Raw genomic sequence first — 27289 nt, forward strand, 5'->3', positions numbered from 1 at the left:
ATTATCAATTTATTTTTCCTTATTCTTCTTCATCCTTATCTTTCTTCCACTTAATCTCCCTCTTTTTTCCTCTCAATCCTTCTTATTAATAATAATTGACCTTCACACTTTAACTCCATTTCCAATAACTTTTTTTTCTCCCTATTTTAATTTGTTTCAATGTTATTATCTTCAATATTATACTTACAATATCAACTTTAAAAAATTGATATAATTTCTTTCACATGTAACACATTAATAAATTCATTGACACGAAAAGCTTGCATATAAACCTTTCAAAATTAACATCGTATTTACGAAAACTAGAGGTGTAAGAATATGGGTTGAACTCGTATAATCCGGACTACCAAGCTATATTATAAGGGTTGGGTTAAAAAAAATTGAATTTTTTCTGTTGGATTGCAAGGTTGAAAAATTCTGTTCAACCCAACTCAATCTGAATTATATAATATAATATAATATTTATTTAATAAAATAAAATAAAAAATTAGGTCCACCTTTCCTTCTTGATTTTTCTCTTCCATCTCACTCTCACCTCATTCCCCCATCTTCTCACTCACAATTTCCATTTACGACTCCTCTTCGGTCTTCTTCAGTCTTCTTCATCATTAGATTTTATCTTCGTCGTTTCCTCTCTCCCTCTTCAATCTTCTTTGATCATCTTCGTCGTCTCCGTCAAATCTCATCTTTCCCGTTAGAAAGCATAAACGAAAAAAAAAATAACAATTCAACCTAATCCAACCCATATTTTATGGGTTGGGTTGGAAACTAAATTCTGGTTATTCAAGTTGCCAACCCAAATAGCCCAAAAATATAGGTTGGGTTGAAAATGTCCTCCAACCCAACGCAACCTGATTACACCCCAAACGAAAACTAATGAAACATGTTTTTTGATAAAAAATTTAAATTTCAGTAAATTAAAAATATGAATATTTGTGTATTGGATCTACAATACGAATTTAGAAAAAAAAAAATCCAAAAGTACGAATTTAAATAATAATAATTTTTGATATTGGACTTACAACATCAATTTTAAAAAAATTGATATAATTTCTTTCGCACGTAATGCATCAATTAATTTATTGGAATAGAAAGCTTGCCTACAAAACGATCAAAATTGACCTCGTATTTAAGAAAACTAATGAAACATGTTTTTCGATAAAAATTTTAAATTTTGATAAATTAAAAATACGAATATTTGTGTATTGGATCTACAATACAATTTTTTAAAAACAAATACAAGAGTACGAATTTAAAAAAAAAAAAAAATCTCGATATTGCACTTACAACATCAATTTTTAAAACAATAGATATAATTTCTTTCACACGTAAAGCATCAATTAATTTACTGGCACAGGAAGTTTGCATACAAAACGTTCAAAATTGACATCGTATTTACGAAAACTAATTGAACATGTTTTCCTATAAATTAAAAAAAAAAACGATACAAATTTGAGAAATATATTTTAAACAAATAATAAAAATAATAATAATAATAGAATTTATTTGTGTATTGGATTTAATAAAAACAAAAAACAAAAAAAAAAACTTATGTACAAATGACAAAAAAAATAATATTTCACTTTTATTATAGATTAGGCTCACAGTACAAATAAAAAAAATATTTATACAAAATCAACAAAAAAAAATTAATACATATTTTTTTTTTGTGTGTATTAGGGTTACGGTACAAATTAAATAAAAATGTGATTTTATTACCGTTTTTATTATATTGGCTTTCCTATACAAACAAAAGAAAGAAGTTTACACAAATACAAAAAATATTATCACATTTTCTAGTTTGTATTGGGTTTACATAGTAAAAAAAAACAAACAACAATTTCATATCCATGAAAAAAAATTAATTCAATTTTTTTCTCAATTGGAGTTAGGTGCAAAAAAAGTTTACACAAATGAAAAAAAAACAATAAAATCTTTTGGTCATAATCACGCGTACATAATCCTTCCACCAAACAAGTATTATAATAATATAATCTTCTCGTAATCATTTCCCAAACAAAGATTATAATAATCTTTTCCTCCACTTAATCTTTTCTTCTTTCTATATTCTTTTTCTCATTTATTTCTTTGCTTCCCCCAAACGGCTTATAAGGTTTCAAAACATACACTTTAGTTCCATATTTATAAAATGATTATAAATAGTCTCTGACCTAACTTTCACCTAACAGAATGTTATCGTCCCCGAGTTTATAAAATGATTGTAAATGGTCCATACAATAATATGTCCAATTCATTTAATTACATGAAAAAAAATGTATGGGTTAGAAAATGTATTAAAATTTTATCCTATTAAAAACATAATAATAAGCAAAATCAAAATTATTTACCTTATATTAAAAAAATTTAAACTAGATTTTCTCTAACCACATTTTCTATCTCTCTGTATTCTCTTTGCCAAAATAGTTCCAGTCGTCTACTCCACTTTGCATAAATATTTTCATCTCCCGTCCTAATATGGTACACAAATTGAAACTGTTAATATCTTGTAGATAAATTTAGGCTCTCCAAGTTTAGAGAATTCATTCTCAATAAATCACAATGCACAATAATAAAAAGAATGGACTATGTCTCCAATACATGTAATGTTCCCTTCTTCTAATACAAGTGAAAATAGCAAGGCAACATACAAATATTGCTATTAAGACAAATTGAACGGCAAAAACCCTAACCAGAGGACTAAGAGTTTGAAAGTTTTAAAAAATGTTGTTGGTTTATATTTTCTCCAAGCTGACACCACTCAAACTCTTTCTTATCTCTGTCCGACTATCAATTCGATTTTTCTGTGTTATCATGTTCACTTTCAATCATTTTAATCTCACTGAATTAAACTCATAAATACTCTAAACATGTTAATTAGGGTTTGTTTGGATTACTTTAGAAAAAAAAATATTTTTAATTGGAATGCTTTGGATAAAAAAATGGTTTAAAATAAAATTCTTTTTAGTGTTTGGCAAATCTTTTAGCGATGGTGTTTTTATTACAAGTTTATTTGATTTGTTATACAGTAAATGTACTTTTATTAATATCTAATTACAAAAATAAGTTGCAATGAATTAAAAGTTTAAAACAAATGGTTGTTGTGATTGGCTACTAGTGGTGGTATGAGAGCGTGCAACCATACAATGGCCGTCAAAGGTTCTTATAATTGGAAAAATGTGATTGTAAGAATAGTTTGTACTTGAGGTGTAAATTATTTTAGTTTAGTTTGATTAGAATAGTTTGTATTTGAAGTGTAAATTATTTTAGTTTAGGTTATAGTAATATACTATTTTTGGTTTGATAAGAAAATAGTAAAGACGGTAACAAAGAATAAAAGAATGATGAATGTCAAATAGTAAAAACTATAATAAATGGTAAACATTGTAGCAAATTGAGTGCTTTGAAATAGTGTTTAGCTAAGATTTATAAATAGTATTTACTATAACAAATGACAAAAGGTAGTTATTATAGTCCTAGATAATTAATATTTGCCCTAAACGGTGTTTAATATTATATTTTAATCAATTCCAACTCTAATCTCATACAAGCGGTTTAATTTGTATTGATTGGACAATTTTGAGGCCAAATATTGCTCCATTAGAATGTGTATGATTGCATCTTTGTGATAAACACTTCTATGTCAAATACTTGATCTATCTATGTGATGCTTATTCCCTAGACATTCTAACACCTAAGTCAATATTGGATCAAAGTAGTATTTTGTAGGCCAAATTAGAAAAGTTGTGTACTAAGACATTGTGGTTTCTACTTAAATATTTATATAATAATTCACTTCTTAAACATAAACTATTACCGTTCAACCATAATAATCTAAGATTATTATTAGAATAACCAACACTTTATTCCAAACATCCTCGTAATGGTTATTCAAGGAAGCAAAATACATATTGAAACGAAAACATGAGACTAATAAAGTCAATTTCTTACTAAATGAAAAATAAGAAATGAAGAAATCGACAAACAAAAATAATTGTTCAAAAGATCTATTTTAAAGGCCTAAAATGACAAATGACTCACTTTTTTTTACAGAAAAAAAAGCGATTCCTCTTATTTGTGCATGCATGTCTTTCTTCCTATGCTCTTTTTTTCTTCCTTTGTGTCTTCTTCTACTCCAGCACGACCAGCTCACATGAGCAACTTCAATGAGACCAACTCTAGTGAAGTGTGAGAGAGGTAGAGAGAGCAAAAGAGAACGAGAGATAATAGAGTGAAATAAGTGAGAGCGAGAGTATGCTTCTTTTTTCGTGTACACGTACATTTTGATAATTTTACTCAAGTTTGATGTTAACAAAAGATTGTTGACATTTTTCTACAAAACATAATCATTTATTTTTTTTCTTTTTAATTTTTGGGTCATCATCTGTCTGACTCAATAATTTGGTTGTGATTCACTGATAACACTCCTTTTAACTTATCGAAATGAAGTACCAAACGAGGGAGAATTGTAAGAAATAAGACATAAGTTTTTATCTTAAAAAACTTGCACCATTTTTTCAACTTGTAATAATAGTTGTTCTCAATACATCTCACTCCAGATCAACCACCAAAATTTAGTGAAAATTTTGACATTTTCAATTTATTAATTGGTTTGGTTGAAATTTCGTCAAGTATTAGCAAGATTCTATAACTTTTCTAAAATTTTACATGATTATTCCAAATAATATATAACATATATATCTTAACTAATTTTTCAAATCCTCTAAAAATTTTTTATTTGACTATCTCTATCAAATATTATATCAAAATTTTATAAATTTTCTAAATCTTTATTCTAATTTAAAAGTTTTTAAATTCCAAATTTCAAATCCTAAATTATGAACTTCCACGTATCCAAACTATAAGACATCTAAGTCGCTACAATTGATTTTAAAAGAATTATGTGAATCTCGACGTTTAGATGAACATAATTAACACCAAAATTCAATATGTTTGAATTTTTGTAGTGAAAATTTCTTATAAGATTACCATCTCCATTCTTTCCAAATCTTATCTATTTCTTTGCAAAATTTGATTTCCCCAAAATATTTAAAATGTTAATCCATTTTATATATATATTTTTTTTGTCAATTGAAACAAAAGATTAGGTAGGATTTAAAATTTGGATCATTTCCGTAAATGTAACAGAAACTAAAATATTTATGGGATGTGGGTAAAAAAAGAGAAAGCCGGAAAAGTAGGTAAAATATTTTTATAGGTAAATTATTTTTATAATTTTCAGATTTACCGTTGAATATTAGAGACGAATTGTCACTTCTTTCTCTTTCTTCTTCTTCACTTTTTGTGATTTCTTCTCTTCCATATTTCTTTATCACCTCTGCCATATTTTCTTTCTATTACTTTTAAACGAATTATTCTTCTGTTAAGAGATCAGATCTCTTATTTCATCTTATCATTTTTGTTGAGATTCGTTGAAGCTATTTTATGAGTGTTTCAATATTCTTCTTTCATATTTGAGAATATCAAAATCGTTTAAATATCATTTTAAATGGTCATTACGATCATTTAAATTTGAAATATTTATCCCATCGTTTAAAACGAATTACACAATTGTGTTGACATGATCAACACAATTGTTTACCATTGTCAAACATAATCGTTTAAATTTGAAGTCTTTTTTTCATCGTTTAAAACGAACTACACAATTGTGTTGATCATATAAACACAATTGTTTACCATGGTCAAACACAATCGTTTAAATTTGAAGTATTTTTTTCATCGCTTTATGTTGACATGATCTAAATGATCTCATACCATAGTCAACATGATCGTTTATGGTCAACACGATTCATTAGATATGAAGTTTCTAACAATCATTTACATTGAACTACACTATCGCTTACTATATTTACCACAATAATAGGATCGTTTAACACAATCATTAGTTAGATTTGAAGTGTTTTACTATCATTTACATTAGACTATACGATCACTTACCATAATCAACACGATTGTTTTTCATTATTAAAACGATTGTTTGCGATGATCAACATTATCGTTTAAATTTGAAACATTTTTCTCTATCGTTAAAAAATAAACTACACGAGTGTGTATCGTGATCTAAACAATCCTAGATCATTCGTTTAGACAGTACACGATCAATTAGAAGAAGATTACTAGCATGTGGTCGATTAATTGTATGTTCATTAAGGTATTTTTGGTATTTTTTTGATTTTTTATTTTCAAAATTGTTTCATAGAGGTTAAATATTTTAGCAAATTATTATATTTTTTAAAAAACCACTTGTTTGTTATAATGTTTACCGAGAAGAGCTCTAAGCACAATCCAATCCTAAGACAGAGGAGTTTGAAGTGGTGAAAACGGGAGAAGAAGAAGATGATGCTGAATCTTACTGTTCAAAGTTTACGGGGTAGAACGGGAATCATGGTCAGGCAGATGTCATCAATGGCCAACGGTACTGCCAAAGAGAAAGTGGACTGCCTCGTGATCGGAGCGGGTTTGGTCGGAATTGCAGTGGCCAGGGAGCTTTCTCTCAGAGGCAGAGATGTTTTGGTGCTGGATTCTGCTCCCACCTTCGGTACCGGAACCAGTTCTCGCAACAGTGAAGTCATCCATGCCGGCATTTACTATCCTCGCGATTCTCTCAAGGTGAGCTCAATCTTCCAGTTCCTCTCCTTCTTGAATTTCTTCTGCTAGCATTTCGTTCATTTCAACTTCAATTACTGATCAGGCCGAGCTGTTTTCGATTGAAAATTAGGTTATGGTAGTTGATCGATGGATTGTTTAGTCTGTACAACGTGGGAATGCTATTGCTGAAATTTCCGTAGAAAGTACATTTGTTGTGTACTTATTGAATAAATTTATTATCTGATTCCTCTATCACATAAAGTTACTTGAATAAAAAACGAATGCTGCAGTAGAAGGAAGAGGAAGTGATAGTCATAGATGTATAAATAAAAGAGGGAGTTTCAATAGTGAAGTGAAATTGTTGGGGCAACCTTCTAATCCTTTTCTGAAATCTCTTCTTAAAAGTTTATAGTTTGAGAGTGTGATGGTTGTGAATTTACGAGCTGAATTAATTTTTGCAGGCAATTCTTTGCGTAAGAGGTAGAGATTTACTCTACCGGTATTGTTCCGAATACCAGATACCTCATAAACAAATTGGGAAGCTTATAGTTGCTACTAGAACATCAGAGCTTCCAAAATTGAATGAGTTATTGATTCGGGGAGTTCAGAATGGGGTTGAAGGGTTGAGGATGGTTGATGGTAATGAGGCAATGAGAATGGAACCTGAATTACAGTGTGTAAAAGCCTTGCTCTCGCCTTTGTCTGGAATTGTTGATTCTCATTCTTTGATGTTATCTTTAGTGGTAAGTCTTAAAGCATGTTTGAGAATAATTTTGAACTTGTTAAAAATTTAAAATTACTTCATGTTCATAACCACACATAAACACGCTTTAATTATTCAAAATTAGTTCAAAGTTTGATTTTACAATTTTTAAATGTGATTTTCATACATGAAAATTGATTACAAATGATTTCAGAATACATTTTAAATATGACAAAAATGATTACTCCAAATGTCATTACTAGGCATGCCCTAAGTTAGATATGTATACATGGATAACTTCATCCACAAAATATTTATTCATTATCTATGCTTGCAGCGATGTTATATATTTGATCACTTTAATTTACTTGCATATTGACAGAAATATCACTCGCTTGTGGGTCCAGGGGGAGGCTGAAAATCATGGGGCTAAATTTTCCTATAATTCTGCTGTTATTGGTGGTCATGTCCAAGAAAATCAAATTCATCTCCACATATCTGATTCTAGAAATCTTGAAAATTTGAACGGGGTGCATCTCCCAGTGCCAGAGCTCACGTTGGTCCCTAAACTTGTAGTGAATTCCACAGGGTTATCTGCGGTTCCCCTTGCAAGGAGATTCAATGGTCTACATGGTGGAGTCATTCCTCCCTCTTATTATGCCCGTGGATGCTACTTTACTCTGTCAAATGTGGGAGTCCCGCCATTTCAACGTTTGATTTATCCTCTTCCAGAGGATGGTGGAATTGGTGTGCATGTTACGTTGGATTTGGATGGTCAAGTCAAGTTTGGTCCTGATGTTGAATGGATTGGTGAGGTCGATCAAATCTCAAGCTTCTTGAACAAGTAGACATTCTATGCCATTTGTCTTGTTAATTTTATTTTCTCATTGAGTGTTTCATTGTTGGATTTTTATTTAAATTCTTGGCTCCTGGTAGTGATGGATTTATACTGCCTAGCTGAATAGAGACTCCATTTCTCTGGTTTTAAAATTTAAATTCTGGTACGATATGATGATATGGATCAAAGAAACATCTCTTTTCTGATTTCATCTTTCCATATGTTATGAGATAAGTAGTTGGCAAATTATTCAAATTCAGTCGATGTTTCAATTGCTTATTTAGTTTTATCTTCCTTTGCTCAAACAATAGCCTGAACATTAGTCTCATATCTTAGTTTTTTCTTCTTATTTTCCTTTCTTTTTCAATTGTTCTTGTTGAAATCCGTATGGAAAGCTTGCTATGATTTGGGCATTTGCCAGAACTCCTTCAATAAATTGTATGAACTATGGACTCATCTGCTGTCCCCTGTGTGGCTTTTTACTGTTACCTTTCTTGTTTTTACACACTTCTCTTTGTTTATAATACATGAATTTATGTAGAATGTTGAAATCCTATGAGTTTTATGAAAATAAAATGTTATAAGTTAAAAATGATTTGTCTCGGAAGATTCGTCGAGTTGAAATGCATATAAGTAAGCCTTGAAACTCAAAGATGTAAAAGAAGAACGATGTTCATCAATTTAATGATATTTTTTTGTCTAGGTTTGACTATTCTGTGCGTGGTAGTCGTGCTGAGCGGTTTTATGAGGAAATAAGAAAGTACTACCCCAGTCTGAAGAATGGATCTCTACAATCAGGATATGCAGGAATTCGGCCAAAACTCTCAGGGCCCCGGCAAACTCCAGCTGACTTTGTTATACAGGTCATTTCTAAGATCTTTATCTTGAATTATGCATATCCAATGCACTACCATCCAACAATCTTTGACTTGTGATTGGTACGCATAGACAATAAGTAGTTTTCTCTGCTGCTAGATTTTAAACTAACTCATCTGTTTACTGTTAGAAGTTTGTTCTTAAATACAAATTTAAAATTTGGATAATGTTGATGGATTTGTTCTTTCAACAAACTGATGATATTGTGGCAAGACTTCCTTTGATGATAAGGTGTTTTTTACCGTGTAGAAAATTGAATAATACTATAAATCTGGAGATAGGAGAAAGTGGAAAATAGAAGGAACAGGAAAAAAAATAGTTGCGTTTCAAATTTCAAGTTGCTAGGCCACCCATGAAGCAAGTATATAAGAGAAGGGGCAAAAGGGAGATTACACCCCAACAAAGGGGTAGTTGGCTGTGGTCCTAAGGGCTGATGTGGCAAAAGAATGTTGGTATTTATATTGTAGTTTTGTGCTAGGGTTAGTTATCTTGGTTTATGTGTTTTGGAGTTGAACTTCACTGTGGAGAGAGCAACCCTCTTGTTTGGCTGAGTGTTACTTGGTTCTTATCAATATAGTACTGCAAATCTTTGGTTGTTCCCAGTTCTTGTGTTGTTTTTTGTTGTAGATTCTTCAAGTGTTTTTGGTCCTTGCAAGTGGTATCAATCTGGGGAGGTAGAGCAATATGACACAAAAACAATTCGAGGAGAGACTTAATGCGACGGAAGCAGACACTGGAGCCATCAAGCAAGACATACAGAGGATATCAACATTTGAGAAAACAATGGAGAAAATGCACGTCATGTTGTCTGCTATGTATGAGGACCAGCAACGACTACAAACAACCTAAAAAATAACGGAGGTGAGTACGGGAAAGAGGGAGATGCAAATCGAGGACAAAGATGAGGAATGGAGAAGCTAGCGGAGGGGGAATCATCCCAACTCTGAGAAGGGGCAGCAGGGCAGGACCTGATCAAGTTCAAGAAGTTGGAGATGCTGGTGTTTAATGGAGATAACCTGGATGGGTGGTTCTATAGGGTGGAACACTATTTTCAGTTGCATTTTTTGAATGAGAAGGAGAAGTTGCAGATTGTGATTGTGAGCCTTGAGGGGAGGGTTTTGAACTGGTTTCGATGGGTGGAAAATCAGAGGAGGTTTAGATTGTGGAGGGAGTTGAAACAGAGGATCTAATGAAAGCATATGTGGGGGGAGACAACTGGTGATAGGAAACAAAAAAAGAAACGGGGTAATGGGAAGATCAACATGTTAGACCCCTATCATACACACCTACAAACGCAAGGGTAAAAAGGTGATTGTTCAAGAAGGCAGCTCAGCCAATCGAATTAAATGAAAGGAATAATTGGGTGTGGGGCCCTCCTAGGGATAGAGGTATTTAAGGAATGTTTTTAGGGATTGGTGAGGTAGGTTTTATTTTTGTAAAAAGCTGCTGTGAGAGCTTTTAGGGAGAAAACCAGCTTCTCGAATTGCTGGGGGTGTTATTCTACTGTTTTCTTATTGTTGCCTTACTATATTTACCTTCTCTGTTTGAACTATCGTAGTGAACTGTTCTTGCTGGTTTATATCTATATACAAAGACCCACAGAATATCATTTCTGTATCTGTATTGCATTGAGTTTTTCTGAGTGCAGGGAATTGTCTTAACACATCACTTGGCCCCAGATTGCTTGATGAAGGAGGCATTGATTGAGGATATGAGTCTGAAGGTTGTGGTGGAGGTCGTCAGGAGTAGGCTCGAGAAATCAATGGGTAGTAAGGAGACGCATCAGTGGAAGAGGATGGTGTGGGAGAGGTAACCTCATATATAATAAGATTGTCATCCTCCCTTTGCCACGAACTCGATGGTGATGAAGTAAATGGTGTATCCTAAAAAAATGCAACACCAGGCGAAACAAGATACCTTTTAAGGGTAGGACAATACCAATCATATCCCTTTTGAACACACGAATAACCGAAGAAGATACACTTCAAGGATTTGGGATCTAACTTAGTATGATGAGGACGAATGTCGCGAACAAAACAGACACAACCAAATATCTTAGGAGCAATAAGAAACAAATTCTTGGTAGGAAAAAAAACACGGTAGCAGTGTTTTAAAAAGCGCCCTAAGGCGCCCACTTAAGGCTTATTTGTGAGGAAGCGCAGCGAATTCTAAAAAGCCCAGATTAGGCGCGCGCTTCCCTTGAGGCGCGCCTAGGAGCAAGTCGAATTAGGTGTGGGCTTTTTGTATAACGTACGGGGTGGGCTTTAATTCTAAAAAACTATTATTATCTAGGTTTTTTAAACCTATTACATGAAAGTGAAGAAACAACCCTTCTCCTCCCGCACGCGAATTTTCTTCAACACGACTCTTCATCTACTTTTTCGGTTCTTCCGTTCTGCTTCTACTTCAAAACTTTTTGCTTCCTTTTCCACCCTTCTGTTCTGGCCACCCTTCTTCACACAAAACGTCAACAAATCGTTTTGGTGCTGCGGCTGCCATTACTCTGTTTTTTGGTGCAAAAACAAAGGAAAAGAGAAGACAATAATATTCTGTGCTTCAGTTTTCGCCTCCTCCATTTCAGCTTTATCACGGGTGAGTATCTCAATCATACGTTGTAAACTTTTTGCCTCCTCTTGGATTAGATTTAAATTCACATCAAGTGAATCTCTTTGTTCAGTTAACATCTGCATTGCTTTCTCCTTCTTCTGTAACTCTTTGACAAGAACATCAAACTCCATCAGCATCCCACTTTCTTTCACCACAGCTTCTTCAATTCTCATTTGAAGCTCAGAAATTCTCTTCCCGTTCTCTTCCTTTTCCTGTTTGAAACAGAATGTACTCTGTTTTAATTGAGCAACTTCCTTCTCTAACTTCTCAAATTGCAACCTCCGTTTCCAGCCCATTTTTTTCCTTTTCAATCTCACATTTCTCCTTCATTTTCACATCCACTTTCCTCTCTAAATCTTCAATTACCCTGCCTGATTCCTCCAACAACTTCTTAATCAATTCATTGTCTTTCGTCAAATTCACATTCAAAATTTCACAATTCTTTTTCTCACTCAACAACTTCTTCCATTTCGTACATACTTTTCAAAGAATTATTAGTTTTTATCCTTTTACTTTCATTTAACATATTGATTGCTCAGAATGGTGAAAAGAACAAATATGGATAAATGAACTTGAAATGTTTTCTATCTCTTGCATCTTTTGGCTCTATTGTCATTTGCTCTAATTTGGTTACAATTCCAATGAAACTCGAGAGGAATGAGATGAAATATAGCAGAGGATTGAGAAAACTACAATCAAGTTTTGACCAAAAGTCTATACTTCATGCTAAGCATAGTGGACTATTTTTATAGATGTCGAATTCTGAGTATCTCTCCTTTGTTGATTTGACATCTTGCATTAAATTTCATACTCTACTGTGACACTTTGTTGTGTCACAGATTCATTTGGTTCTAGTGTGCAAGTTTTGGACATCTTCTTCTTCTTATACTTCTCGACTACAACTTCCTTCAATAACCCATCAAACTCAACCTTCATCCCATCCCTCTCACAACACACTCCCTTCCAGTCCTCCATTTATAACAGCTTCATCCCATCCATAGATAGCTTCTGTTTTTTTTTTTCTTTTTATAACAGCTGCTGTTTTAAATAGTTTCTGTTTTTTTTTTTCCGATAACTTAGATCATAGATGACTGATTAAAGTTCGAGAAAAGATCTGGCATGGAAATATGGTCAATTGCAAAATGACCAAGATATAAATACATTTTTCTGTGGATTTTGTTCAAAAGTAACAAAAGGAGGGGTATGTAGAATGAAACAACACCTCGTTGATGGTTATAGAAATGTCACTGACTGTACAAAATGTCCGAATCACGTGAAGGAAGAAATTAAAGTGTACATGTCCAAGAAAAAAGAGATTAAAGAACAAAGAAATCTGATTGTGGACATTGATGTAGAAGATTACGGTATCAAGGATGAAGATGAAGGGAATGTTAGTGTAAATTTGTTGATTCACTGACAACGAAACTTTCTAATTTTTGGATGCAAGCGTAATTGGAGTGTGTTTGAACAGGTTACCTTTCCTCTCCTTAAGTACATTGAGAATGAGAATCAAAATTTGTTGATTCACTGACAATGAAACTTTCTAATTTTTCAGCTTCATAGCAAGAAACGAAATAGGCTTGCTCAAAGTCATTTGAATGATCTAGTGTTCATCAAATACAACAAAGCATTAAAACGTCGATACAACCTACGAGATATTGTCGACCCCATCTCCTTGAAAGATATTGATGATAGTAACAAATGGTTGATTGGAAGATTGGATGACGATTTTGAGGAGGATGATGAGTTGGTATTTAACGATGATTCTTTAACGTGGGGTGATATTTCTAGAGTGGCCGGAGCAAAAGAACCATCATTCTATTCTAGAGCTAGTACCTCTAGAGCAAAGACTATTATTTCATGTTCATCCTCGTCTACCACGCAACGCAAACAAGTAAATTTAGATGACTTCAATTTGAAAAGAAGAAGATACTGATGGCTATAAGTCTAACGAAGGAGTGAATGAAGACGAGGATCAATTTAGTGATGATGAGTTTAATCTTTAGGGATGAACTTTTATTTTGATTGTTGACTTGTTGAATACTTGGTAGTTTTCTGTTGTGTTTTGTTGTTTAGGCTACTTATATTGGGTACTTATATTTTATACATTGTTGCTTTGCTATGTGTGTGTGTATATATATATTTTCTTTTCTTTTTATATATAGTGCGCCTTATGAAAAAAAACTCGCGACCTTTTTTGCGCCTTGCGCCTAGGCTCCAGAGGACCAATGCGCCTTAGTGCGCCTTGAGCCTTTAAAAACACTTGGCGATAGGGAATCTCACCATTAAGAATAGAGGAAGACGTTCTATTAATCAAAAAATATTTTACATGGTATTAGAGCAGTTAGGGTTTGAATGGTTGTTAGCTTCCTCCTCCATTAGGCTTAGGTTTAGGTTACCTTTCACTGATCGTTTGTCGACACCGCCCATACCATAAGAAGCGCCACTTCCATCCAAGTCTGCCTTTGTCGATCGTCGGTAAACACCACGCATGATCTTCACGCGTCGCCAGAATCTCCCTGTACTTCATCCACGCGTCGGCGCGTGAGGACTCCGATTTGACCTCTGTCTTCTGGGCTTGTCTCGAACCTTTGTTTTCGGTCCGTCTGTACCGTTGGGTCTATCAAATAGTATTCGGGTTTGACGAAAACGTAAGGTTATGCCATTTTTTTAGGGCCTTCTTCTAATTTTGCAGATGTTTGGATTGATTTTTTTCTTTGTTTATGTGGACTACAATCAATGTGTGACTTCAATATGACCGACATAAAAAATTTGGTAGTCTCCAACGTTATTCCCTTGGCCTCTAAGATCACAAAACATAAGTTAAATGGATCTAATTATTACGTTGACGTCAGACAATTTTGTTTGATTTGAAAAGTACTGATATGGATAGCCATATGACTGAAGATTCACCAGAAGATGCAAAGCAGAAGAAGGATTGGCTTCGTGATGATGCCCATTTATATCTTCATATCAAAAACTCAATTGAGAGTGGTGGAGACCTTGTGGAGGAAGTCTGCATGAGCCCCCCGCTTGGATTTGAAGCCCAGTTTGGTCAGCAGGTGTGTAAACTCCAGAAATCTCTATATGGTATGAAACAGTCTCCAAGAGCATGGTTTAACAGATTCACTACCTTTGTCAAGTTCCAAGGATACAGTTAGGGGCACTCTAATTATACTTTATTTACAAAGGTTTCCAAGACAAGGAAGATTGTTGTTCTAATAGTTTATGTGGATGACATTGTTTTAACTGGAGATGATCAGACAGAAATCAGTCAACTAAAGCAGAGAATGGGTGATGAATTGAAATCAAGGATTTGGGAAATCTGAAATATTTCCTTGGAATGGAGGTGGCCAGATCTAAAGAAGGTATCTTCGTGTCTCAGAGAAAATACACCCTTGATTTGCTAACCGAGATAGGTATGTTGGGATGTCGTCCTGCTGATACTCCTATTGAATCCAATTGTAAACTTGGAAACTCTGATCATCAAGTTCCAGTTGATAAAAAACAATATTAGCGCCTTGTGGGCAAATTGATTTACTTATCCCATACTCGTCCTGATATTTCCTTTGCTGTGAGTGTTGTCAGCCAGTTTATGCAAGCTCCTTATGAGAAACACATGGAATCTGTCAACAGAATTCTGAGATACATATAAACAACACCTGGTAAAGGATTGATGTTTAGAAAAACAAACAGAAAGACCATTGAGGCATATACCGACTCGGATTGGGCAGGACCTACTGTTGACAGAAAGTCTACCTCTGGTTATTGTACCTTTGTTTGGGGTAATCTTTAACTTGGAGGAGTAAGAAGCAAAGTGTTGTGGTCATGAGCAATGATGTGGCCGAATACAGAGCTATGAGTTTAGGAATATGTGAGGAAATTTGGCTCTAGAAAGTCCTATTTGATCTTCATCAGGAATGTGAGACTCCATTAAAGTTCTTTTGTGATAATAAAGCCGCTATTAGTATTGCTAAGAACCTAGTTCAACATGATAGAACTAAACATGTTGAGATTGATTGACATTTCATCAAAGAAAGACTTGACAGTGGGAGCATATGCATTCCATACATCCCTTCTAGCCAACAGGTTGCTGATATTCTCACCAACGAGCTTTTTAGGCCAAATTTTGATTTTTGTGTTAGCAAGTTGGGCTTCATTGATATTTACATCCTAACTTGAGGGGGAGTGTTAGAATTTGTATATATGGAAAAAATATTTATGTAAAACTTACCATAAATATTTCTTTTCCTTTTCTTCTTTGCTCTTTACATTCTATTTAAGTCCCTCATTTGTATCATTGTATTTATCAGAAAAATAATAAATCTAAAAACATCGTGGTTTTTCTCTCAGTTCTCGGGTTTCCACGTAAGCCTTGGTTTCATGTTTATTGTTTTCAATACTTTGTATGCCAACAAAAAGAAGTGTCAGTTCACACTTAACACGGGAGAGGATTGAATATTTGGGACACTGATTTTCAGAAAAGGGGGTCGAAGCGGATCAAGAACAATTGAACAATAGTTGGGCAAGTGTGTTTTGGAGTTGAACAATAGTTCACTATAGATAGAGCAGCTCTCTTATTTGGCTGAGTGTTACTTGGTTATTATCAATATAGTACTGCGAATTTTTGGCTGTTCTCTGCTCTTGTGTTGTTTTCCTGTTGTTATCTTCTTCAGGTGTTTTCGGTCCTTGCACAAGTTTACGAATTTGTCAGATTTAACCACTTTGTTATTAAACAATCACGAACTTGATTGGTGTAGCTTCTGCTTTTGTCCCTAATTTTTTTATCCTCCCCTTCATGGACAAATTCAAATTTTCCATATGCTTGTGTTTCTTTGGGCTTCCTTGGACTCACTTAAGAAAAAAATGCTTACAAAAAATTCATTCTTGTTTAAACTATTTTGATGAAAAATGTTCAAAATACACTTCAAAAGTTATTTTAAGTGGTTGCTAACACTCTATTTCCTTTCTTTCCAAAATGACATTTTTTAAAACAAACACTTGAATCAAACACACCTTTGTGTATCGTGGTTTCATCTTGAGACAGAAACAATTGCCGGATTGAACAATTTTAGACTACATTTTGCTCATTGTAATGTTATCTTGCTTTCAAGAAAATCTCACTTTATGTAATGTCATTCGATATCAAGCATGGAATCACTATGATATTTTGCAGGGGGAGGAGATTCATAAGGTTTCTGGTCTCATCAACCTTTTTGGAATTGAATCACCTGGGCTGACTTCAAGCCTGGCAATTGCAGAGCATATAGCCGCAAGATATATGTAAAGGTAAGACTCCGTTTGATATTGGTTTTGATTTTAGCTTTCTGGTTCTTTAAATTGAAATGACTTGACTGGCTATTTCTTTGTTTGACAATTTTTTTTAAAGAAGTTTTGACTAAATTTCAAAAGCAAAAGAATATGGTTTGTAGAGCTATTTTCCTTAGTTTTAAAATTTTGGTTAGAATTTGAAAGACGTTCTAAATTCATATATTATGAAACAAAAAAAAATCTTTGGTAAACTAACTTTGGAAATCAAAAAGTTCAAAACAAAAACATTATTGGATGAAATTTAATCTTGAATAAGTTTGCATTTGGTAACCATGAGGTTTAGTGATGCTTCTATTTTGTATTAAGAGAAAATCAAGTCAAGCTTTTCAATGTATTGAAATAGGGAGCTATCTATGGAAAACCAAACCAAATTGTAATAGAAAACAAAATAATTGCATGAGAAGTCAAATGATAATTTATGGGACGCGTTAAGTCTCCAGGAATTGGAAGAAAAAACATTCCCTTTGATAGTGTTTACCAAAAGGACCCAAACCAAAAATGAGAATCAAACGTGAGGGTGAGACCCACTCCAAATTTGGCAATCTCATTCCATTAAACGTCTCGTTTAAAGTGAGAATGCTATTCATTTGATGTTGTTAGCTAATAGTTGTCTTGAATCAGTGTGAAATATAGATGATTACCCGAACGTTCTTTTAAAATAAAACTAATAATTACTACAAGTTTGTGTTTTACTGTACAATGAGCTTAGTTATTAAACAAAAGAACCTGTCTCCCTTAATTCGTTTCCTTTCTCTCCTTGTATCCTTTTTGCATTCTGTGTTTTTTGCTGTTCAGTGTGCATTTTGTCTTTGTGATTCGCATCTGAATACTCCCTTGGTGAAGTTTCACCAAAGTAACGTATCACTCCTCTTTCCCTTCCATTTTCGTTTCTATTGTTTTTTTAAAATCGTTTTGATTCAATCTATTTGATGTACTTCCCATCTCTTGATTTCTGAGGGTTGAAAGTTTTGGAGAGAGTGGGTATGTTATGTTGTATGATGTTTGTGTGGTGTCATTTGGTTAATCACAAAAGTTAGGGTAAGCGTTTAGTTGTTTCGATTTTGTATGTAGCTGAAGCTTCATGGGGTGATGGAGAAATTGTTAAGCTAAGCTTAGAGGGGGGAATTTGCAAAGTAGCAATAATCAGAGGGCGTTTCGGACCCAGAGTGAATTATTATAATCTGTGAGTTATAATATTTTGTGGGTCATTATAGTTTGTGTTTAGAGTGCAGAATATTGTACTCTGGGTTATTATTATGTGTTTGGGGATGTAGATTATTATAAAGTTAGTTTACCAATAGAGAATAAAACTAAAAAATGTTTACGGTCCGTGTAACAAAAAATAAAAGATCATGAAGCTACCATTGTATTTTCATAAATTCTAAATATGCTCTCGTTGATTTTGAATTTGTATCTTCATATTATTACTTCTCTTTTTTCATATTCTCAATTCTTCTTGTTCGCGATTTCTTCGTCTCATCTTTCAGAATTTCTTCATTCATCTCTTTATTCTTTTTTCATTATAGAATTTCTTCATTAATCTCTTTATTCTTTTTTCATTATCAGATAATGTGTTATTCTTCTGAGCTGTGTGTAGTGAAAAAAGAGTGAAAAAAACAAAATACTAAAAATCTAATGAAAATCACATGATAATAAGATAGTAATCTAATATAAATTAGATAAGATAGTAATCTAATATAAATTAGATAGGAATCAATAACAATTAGACAAAAATTAGATATCAATTTAATAGATATCATGTTGGCATACTTTTTGCCTTTGAAATAATAGTGGGTTAAGCTTATGTCAAAATTTGGTATAGTGAGTCATTAAAGTCTAAACAGTTCTGATTTAGTCGGAATCGTTTATTGCATGGAGTTTAAAAGTCATTCTATTTGATTGTTATAATAAGGTATAACTCATAGGTATCACTTACTAATATAATGAAATACGAAAAAAGAAAACATAGCAAGAAAACAACAAAATGTCACTCATGGATCTCTGCAATCGACACAAAAGCCAATGATTACTGAGTTCTAGCCATTTATGAATGCAATTTTGATGATAAACATGCAAACAAGGCGTTTGAATTGGATCAACATTTCATCCCCAGTCAAATAAATCCCATTCATATGAATGTTCTTTGCCATTGATCTCCACCTTCTTCAATTATCTTCTCCTGGAAATTTGAATAATAAAAAAAAAAGGAAAAAAATCAAAACCTAAATAATTGAAACCTTAAATTAATGTGTTGATCACCAAAGGAAGAACAAACTTGAAGCAAAAAAAAATTGATTTAAAAACATCTAGCGAAAGAAACTTGGAATCCACAGTGAAGAGAGTGTAATAACCGAATCTTTATACTAAGCTGAGGATATTACCATCTAAAAATCAACAAATATTTTTTATTTAAAATAAAAGAAAATACTAAATTTAAAGAAAATGTTTTAAATATTCAATTAAAATCAATAATACAAAATATAAAGAAATAATAAAATAAATAAACAAAATAATAAATAAAATACTAATTCGGGCCCTAATTAAAATAAAAGGAAATATTTAAAAGTACTCAAATTTACGAAAATAAAGTACCGAAACTTAAGTACTAAAACATAAACTGCAAAAGAAAACTTAAACGATTCCCTATAGCGAACCACAATCACTTTTATCATTTGCTAGTTTGCTCTTATCTCTACCTTTCTATGGAAAAATTAAACATAGAAAAGAGTGAGTATAAATTTATACTCAATAAATGATCATTATTAGTCCTGCTACGTGTCTGTTAACTTTTCATTAGAGTCCTGTAAGAAGTACCATATAACTATTGTGCTTTCGAATGCACACTATCTAGTGATCCCGTAGGGACACATCTGGACTCTCGATGAACCAGAAGGAATCACCCTAAAGGAGAGTCGGGCTGTTAGTGACCCCGTCGAATCACACATATAAAAGTCACACACAACGATATGAGATTAATTGGCTAAACTCATTAACCACATTAATCAATATTCGTTAACTGTGTGTACACTCTACTAAAGTCACAGTTGAACTTTTCTCACTGTAGATCTATTTTTGTGTCCATGGATATAGACCAATAACAGTAAGTTAGTCTTTCACAAATATTTGTAACATCAATTGTGTCAAATTATCGGTTTACCCCTAGGTTACTTCTAGTCCTTAAATACTAGTGCTCCTCTAATAAACAACATGTTTATGGTTCAACCACTAAACAGAAATCTTTCTCGTGCCATAGAGAAGACAGAACCCTTTTTTCAAGTCTCAGAGACACCATTTATGGGAACACTCATCTACTTATCCTAAAATCGAAAATGAGTGAACTACATCTTGTGTGATTATATTCTCAGCTCCTCACACTATCTTGTCCTCAAAATGATAAGCATATTGAGTCGATAATCTGACCACTCTCACCCGTACAAATCAAAGGACAATCTGTTGCGAATAGGAGTTCATAATGCACTCAAAATTCAGACTAAATTGCCTAGGTCATTCTAATGAAATAGAAACACAACTAGGTTAATGAAGTTGCGTTACTATCTTGTGGTCCAATCTTATGCAAACTCATTGTATATGATATCCCCACTCACATTTCACCAACACGAATGCGTTTGATAATTGTGTTTGTATCAAATACAAAGTGAGTCATATTCATAGCGTTACCAGAATAAGATACTCATCATTATCTCTATACTATAGATCCTTTAAGCAGATCTTGAACATTGATCATTGTATGTCTCTAAATACTATTCAAGACTCATCAAATAATTTAGGTTGTTAGTTTATTGGATTTAAGTTTTTAAGACAAAACTAATAATGTAATCAATAACACTTATTGAAATAATAACAATTTATTAATCATGGTCAATGAATTATATTTACATAAAATTCAACAATTCAAGTGTGGATGGTTTTGGGAGATGTTTAGTCTTGTGTGAGACACTGGACTTACCTCATCTCATGGCTATCAAACAAAACCAAAATAAATGGTGAAGTTGAGAATTTTGAAGGAATGCAAAGAAAACTTGTTTAGTGGTAGAATCATTATATTCAAACTTAATTGTATTCGGGACGATTGAGGGTAGTTTTGTAATTAAAAATATGTTAAAAATAATTGAAATGTGTATTTTTGATATTGAAAATGAGGATGATATAGACAATCTAAGTACTTCACATAAACTCCAAAACTAAAAACATACCTTTCTTTTTAAAGAAAATTATCAAAGTGTATAGGTTGGGCATGTTTCACGTTTGAAGAAGGGGAAAAAAGAGCATGTATCACGTGGCCCTCATTCATTTAATTTTACATATAATCACAATTTTAAATACATTAATTTTTCCTTTCTTTCCTTTTTAACTTCTTAAAATATATTTTTTATAGGTTAATTTTCATAAATATAACAAAACTCCAAACTATTTATGGTCCGTGTAACAAAATGAAAAAGCTCGTGAAACCAACAAGTTTTCTTAAATATTTCAGATTTACTTTTGCTACTTTTAAATCTCCTTCCTTTCCATCTTCTTTTTTCTGTCTTTTCATCTTCTGCAATTTTTCTTTTATATTTTTTTGAAATCATGGTCTTTATTTTCAATTAATTAGATTTGTGTTCTTGGTATATAATGGTTTAGATTTGTGTTTTAGATTTGGTATACGATCATGTACCAAATATAAAAGATTTTGAATAAAAATTGTTGGAATATTGGTATACAATCGTGTACCAAATCTACAAAATTGTGTAAAAGAATCTATAAGTTTTATACTTGGTATATGATTTTGAAAAAAAAATCGTTGGATATTGGTACACGATCGCGTACTAAATATAAATGGTACAAGATCGTGATCTTAAACCAAAATCGTTTAGATTTGGTACGCGATTGTATATCATTTTCTACACGATCACGTATTAGAAGAAGAATTACACGCACACATATGGTCAATTAATTACGTGTGACCAATTGATAGAAATAATGTTTTTACTATTTATTTGTTAATTTATTAACAAATAAATAAATAAAAGAAAAAAATTATAAGTTAATAAGTGGTATTTGATAGAAATACTATGGGCTGCATACGTTTTCTTACCATCAACATATACAAACAAAAAAGTGGAAAATGTATAAAATAATTCATCATTTCAACTTAGTACTTTTTAGGTCATATTTAAAATATCAATGGGATGGAAATCAAATATTGTTTAATTACAAAAATATTCCTAAATTTTGAAAAGTTTAAAATTGTCTTCATACTTTTTAAAAGGTTAATCTTACACAAATTATTGAAAAACTTCATAAATACTATTAAGATTAGAAGAAGTTAAAAAATACTCTTAATAATCCAAAATTTACACTCATTTTTTAGAAACCGAAATTTTAATTTAAAATTTATTGATTATTAACACATAGTGATATATTACGTACATAATCAATTTCAATAGTTATAAAAATATATATTTGATGATTAACATACGATGATAATTTGGTAGATCTATGAATGTGAGATTTTTTATTTGTCTAATTATTGTTATAGTATGTTTTAAAGATGAATTTTTATTTTTTAATTGTGTGAGAATTTGTTGAAATTTATGTTTTAATGAACGTTTAAAATATGAAAGTTATTGATGGATATATCATAGTTTTAATTTTATAGAATTTTTTATTTTGATGGATACTTGTGGAGAAATTATAAAAAAAATAAAAAAATACATTTTAAGTTAGTAAATAAATATTTTATTATTTTCAAAAACAACAAATTTTACAAAACACTTACAACCGATAGCAAATTCTATCACTAATAGTTATTAATATACTATAGTGATAGAAGACTATCATTGATAGAATTCAAAATTTTGCTATAGCTTGTTAATATTTTAATTTATTTCGCTATTTTTAAAAATATCTTTTTCAAATAAGTAAACATGTCTATTATTTATATTAATGTCATTTTGACGTTTATTTTTTGTGATTTCTGGATTTTTCTATAGTGTAATAAAAATATCGATTCACCCTTTCTATCTAATTTAACTCATGAAAATAAGGTTATGTCGAGGGTGGAGGACTGTCTGCCGGATAGCTTGGCCAGGAAACTTGTGGGACCTCGCCTAATTTCGGGGGAAATCCTAGCTAACACTTTATCTATAGATGTTAAACTGGGTAAGAGTATTTTCTTATTCAAGTTTTGGTTTGTTGCCGATCAAAATCAAATTGATCAATTTGGAGCATTATCATGTCATCACAACAGAGGTTGTTTTTACCCTCTCACTTAGTATCATATTACTATCAGGGTAACAATAAACTTATGAACACCATAATCCTAATTCAAACCTTCATAATTAACAAAATTTAAAGAGAGCCATTATAAATAAAAAAAAAGTTATAAAGCCCGAACAAGTTTTTTTGGTGCCCTCCATTCATCTTCTCTGTACATTGGCTATAGTATCATAACATTCCAGAATACTTCTGCTAAGGAACTTGAGAACAAAACACAACGTGTGCCCAAGAAAAGAAAACACCATAATGAACAACATCTGAACTTGTTTATATTAGATTTTGAGACAAATCGAAAAGAATAATACTAACAAAAGGTTCAAAAGTAAAAAATAATCCAAAAAAAAAAAAACTTAAATTTCCAAATAAAAAGAAAAAACAAAGTAAGACTATCAAACAACCCCATACTCTTGAATTAACTTGTGTTGCAACATTTCAAAATTTTATGAACCTTAAACTTTCAAATAAAATAGAAAAGAGTAAGATAACATTAAATTACTAAATTAAATGAAAATATGAAAAAAAAATTTCACCTTTGGAACAAGCAAAACGATTCAAACAACTCACACTAGTATTGTGAATCAAGCTTTAGGGATTTGACCCGAGCTTGAGCTGGACAACAAATTTGAGTTGTGTCACACCTCCTCCTGGATCACCTACTCTCGACTTGAGAGACAATGTGAAGTCAATTGATACCATTTTTTTGAAACGACATCAAGTGATCTTTACCCTCTTTATATGAAACACATGTGGAAGCAAATAACACAACTTATAACAAACTGTAGTGCAACCCATCCATTTACAAACTTCAACATAAGTCTTATACAAACATATAACACAACCTATATTTACATGAAACAAACTCCATCCACAACTGACTCCTAGCTTAAGTTTATCATAATTATATGACTAAAGTACATAACTTCAAAAGACTAGACACAATAACTTGGCAACAATTTAGAAAAACAGTTCCTCAAATCCTGGTTGTTCCTCATCTAGAACCTAAGAATCTACACCTCAGGAGATGAGCATCCCCAATCCCTGTTCTTTAGAAATAAGCGTCGCTAACTCTTAGCCTCAACACTGAAGTCCTAGAAGATAAATTTTAAAGAATAAGTCTAAAAGACTTAGTGATGTTTTATGAAATCTTTTTCGCAATACCTTTTTATAAATGGAACAAGATAACATATCAAATCATATAAATATATCATTTCGCATAAGCACCATTTTGCATAACACATCTTTTCTCATAACTGAATCATCTCAAATAAACACACATTAGTTAACAGTTATTCCTTTCACCAAGAATCCTGAATTACTCTCTATGCTAGGTCATGTAACTTCACGTTTAGACTACTAAGTTCTTCAGCATCTAAGAGTATACAGATTTGTCCTTGTTGCTCAGGCCACTAAGCATTATACGCTCTTTTCAACGCATAAGCCAACTTCTTATGTACATCCCATGGTGACATTGACTCTTTATGTGCACATAAAAGTTAGTATCATTTCAAGGAAACAACTAATGGTTTGAAAACCTTTCATAATATTGAAATTATGCTTGAAAACATATAAGCTTTCTTAGAAATTCCTTTTGAAACACTTTCTTATTTGGAATCATTTTTCAAAATAGTAAAGAGAATCACAAGGAAGATTTTAACTTGAAAGCATTTAAAAAAATCACTCACAGAACTTAAAAAAAAAAACACTCACAAACTTTACTAAAGAAGTCATTCTTCTTCTTCTTGCGAAGTTAAATCAACAACACTTCAACACTTTAATTTTCTCTTTAATAATCCCAAACAAATTACTGTGGTCCTCTAGTTATTGAGCTCTTAAACCAGCTTAGTCATGCTTAAACTCTTCTCAGATTGCCAGCTCCTACTTTTTAATGGAGCACATGTAAACTTAAGATGTGTCCTTAATCATGCTTAGCTTGAACTCCACACGTGGCCCATTAATCACACGTAGGAAATTCCTCCGAACTTTCCTTACTTCTTCTCGCCAAACTTCATTTCGTGAAGAACCTAACTCGTCCAACCTTTCTCGCGAAAATCCTTATCGTGTAGCTATACTTTTACTTCAAGAAATCTTCCTCGCAAACTAACCAACCTTTCCTCGTAGACTTCTTAAGACAACTTCTTAGCTCACAACCTTAAATTTCCTATTTTCCTTGTGAAATCCTTCTTTGCGAAATACTTGATTCTTCCTGCGAAGACCATTCTAAAACACTAATTCTGAACACTTAGCCAAACCTTCCACTTCTTAACTTAAATTTTAGCTACGGGTCTTACATGTGGTGTGTGGAGTGTTGGGTGTTATGGAATTATCAGAATTCTTGTAGGAAGGGTGGGTGTTACATCAACCCATTGCTTCCTTTTTTATGTGGATTCCAAGGTTTTTGGGTGTCGAGTTTGTTGACCAGTATCATGTTTTTGTTTATGTTGTTTGTTTGGAGTGTCATCAAGTGTCAGGTGTTGGCAACATGATTATTGATGGATATGCTTCATTGGTGGTTGCGATTGCTCTCCAAGTTCCTATTCTTTATACTCCGTTACTTGCAGAAGCCTGTGCTTTATGTGAAAAGGAATGCATTTTGCTCACCAACTTCTATTTCCCTTGGTCACTTTTGGTTTGGATTGTCTTGTTTTCCTTCATCTTGTTCAACGACTATCCTATTCTAATGGGGAAGTGAGCATTTGGGTTGATGAGATTTGCAAGGCCTGGATGATTGCTCACTTCTAAAGTTGTCCATGTTCCTCATGTTGGAGATTCTACTACTCATTGCTTGGCTAAGTAGGGTTCTTCCTTGCCACCTATTTCTTGGTTTTCATCTTTTTCTTCTTAGCTTTTGAAAGTAGTTCGATTAAAGAGGCATTTTAAAAAATAGCGAAATTTTAGAAATATTTATAAAATATCGCAAAATCTATCCAACTCTCTATACCTCATTCAAGTTTTTTTTGATATGTTTTAAATATAGTTTCATTTTTTTTCTATTCACAACAATTCCTCTATATTAAAGTTGTACAAGTTTCAAATTAAAATAAATTTAAAAGTTCCAAAATAAGATTTAAACCAAGATAGGCTTTGATAAAAGTGTATCACTATCTATCAATGATAGATTATTAAATCTTGGTATATTTTATAAATATTTTGGTCCAACTTGCTATATTTGAAGACTAAGTTTTAACTTAAAATTAAATTTAACCAAACTTTGACTTTGCTTTGAACTGAAATCTCTTATTCACAAGAATATATAGGTGCCAGTTGAGCCAAGCTCATATTAGTTTTTGCTTTGTTTTTCTATTGTTTAGAAATCAAAATTTATTTTCTAAAAACAAAATTAGCTCTTTAAAAAAAATTTAATTTAGCCACCATATAACTAACTCTTGTTTATTTATTTATTTATTATTTATCATAATATTATTATTTTGAGGTTAACACATCTTCCCATTGTGAAAAATTGAAATAAACTACTTATAATTCACCTTTTTCATTTTTGGAGATTTTTTTAATCCCAACTTTAGAGTATATAAAATTTGACTCCAAACGTTCAAAGTCGCCACAAAGTGAACTTTAGAGTACAACTCATCCACTCATTTTAAGAAGATAAAACAAATCTATAACAGTTTCCAAAATTAAATAAAAAAAAAGCTATAATTCCTAGTTCAATGATATGATAAAACTTTCACTAATAAGTCATGAAAACTATTTAAAAAGCTCAATTATATCATACATTTTTCTTATAAAATTTTATCAAACCAAAATTGATAATTGAAACTTATTATTTGGTAAACTATTTAGATTTAAAATAATTAAGTATATAATAACATTTTAAAATTTTTACAAATATAACAAAATTTGTCCAAATATATTACTTATAAAATGGAGATCTATCGGTAAGAGTATTTAACAATAAAAGTTTATTATAGATAGATTTTGCTATATTTATAATTTTTTAAATATTGATATATACTTAATTATTATTTTTAAAATTGTCATCAATTAAAATCTATTCTTCCAAAATAATTTTTCAATATTTTTTCGAATAA

At 31.9% G+C, this 27289-nt stretch overlaps 1 protein-coding gene across 5 annotated transcripts; it reads left to right on the forward strand.

Annotated features, from left to right (window-relative positions):
* The first annotated feature begins 6274 nt into the window (after positions 1–6274).
* Positions 6275–26056, forward strand: LOC101204963 (L-2-hydroxyglutarate dehydrogenase, mitochondrial). Of its 5 annotated transcripts, none has more exons than XM_031883963.1 (6): positions 6279–6627; positions 7068–7349; positions 7717–8153; positions 8851–9010; positions 16807–16919; positions 23012–26056. In XM_031883963.1, exons 1-5 carry the CDS (start codon positions 6355–6357, stop codon positions 16915–16917), a joined length of 1263 nt encoding a protein of 420 aa, XP_031739823.1. In that variant the 5' UTR covers positions 6279–6354; the 3' UTR covers positions 16918–16919; positions 23012–26056. The 5 variants fall into 5 exon arrangements, 3 of the variants coding, with proteins under 3 accessions (XP_031739824.1, XP_031739823.1, XP_011653836.1); XM_011655534.2 differs by lacking the exon at positions 23012–26056 and adding an exon at positions 18033–18368 and having other exon boundaries at positions 6281–6627; XR_004216004.1 differs by lacking the exons at positions 16807–16919; positions 23012–26056 and adding an exon at positions 9651–13840 and having other exon boundaries at positions 6275–6627; positions 7717–8119.
* The last annotated feature ends 1233 nt before the right edge of the window (positions 26057–27289 follow it).

The sequence above is a fragment of the Cucumis sativus genome, chromosome 4, assembly GCF_000004075.3.
Source record: "Cucumis sativus cultivar 9930 chromosome 4, Cucumber_9930_V3, whole genome shotgun sequence".
NCBI lineage: Eukaryota > Viridiplantae > Streptophyta > Magnoliopsida > Cucurbitales > Cucurbitaceae > Cucumis > Cucumis sativus.

What these genes read in the sequence shown, in the direction of transcription:
- LOC101204963 (XM_031883963.1), top strand. Translation starts at nt 6,355, where the DNA reads ATGATGCTGAATCTTACTGTTCAAAGTTTACGGGGTAGAACGGGAATC. An exon ending in CTTTGATGTTATCTTTAGTG is followed by an intron (nt 7,350 to 7,716) that starts GTAAGTCTTAAA and finishes TTGTGGGTCCAG; the next exon opens with GGGGAGGCTGAAAATCATGG. An exon ending in ATCTCAAGCTTCTTGAACAA is followed by an intron (nt 8,154 to 8,850) that starts GTAGACATTCTA and finishes TTTTTTGTCTAG; the next exon opens with GTTTGACTATTCTGTGCGTG.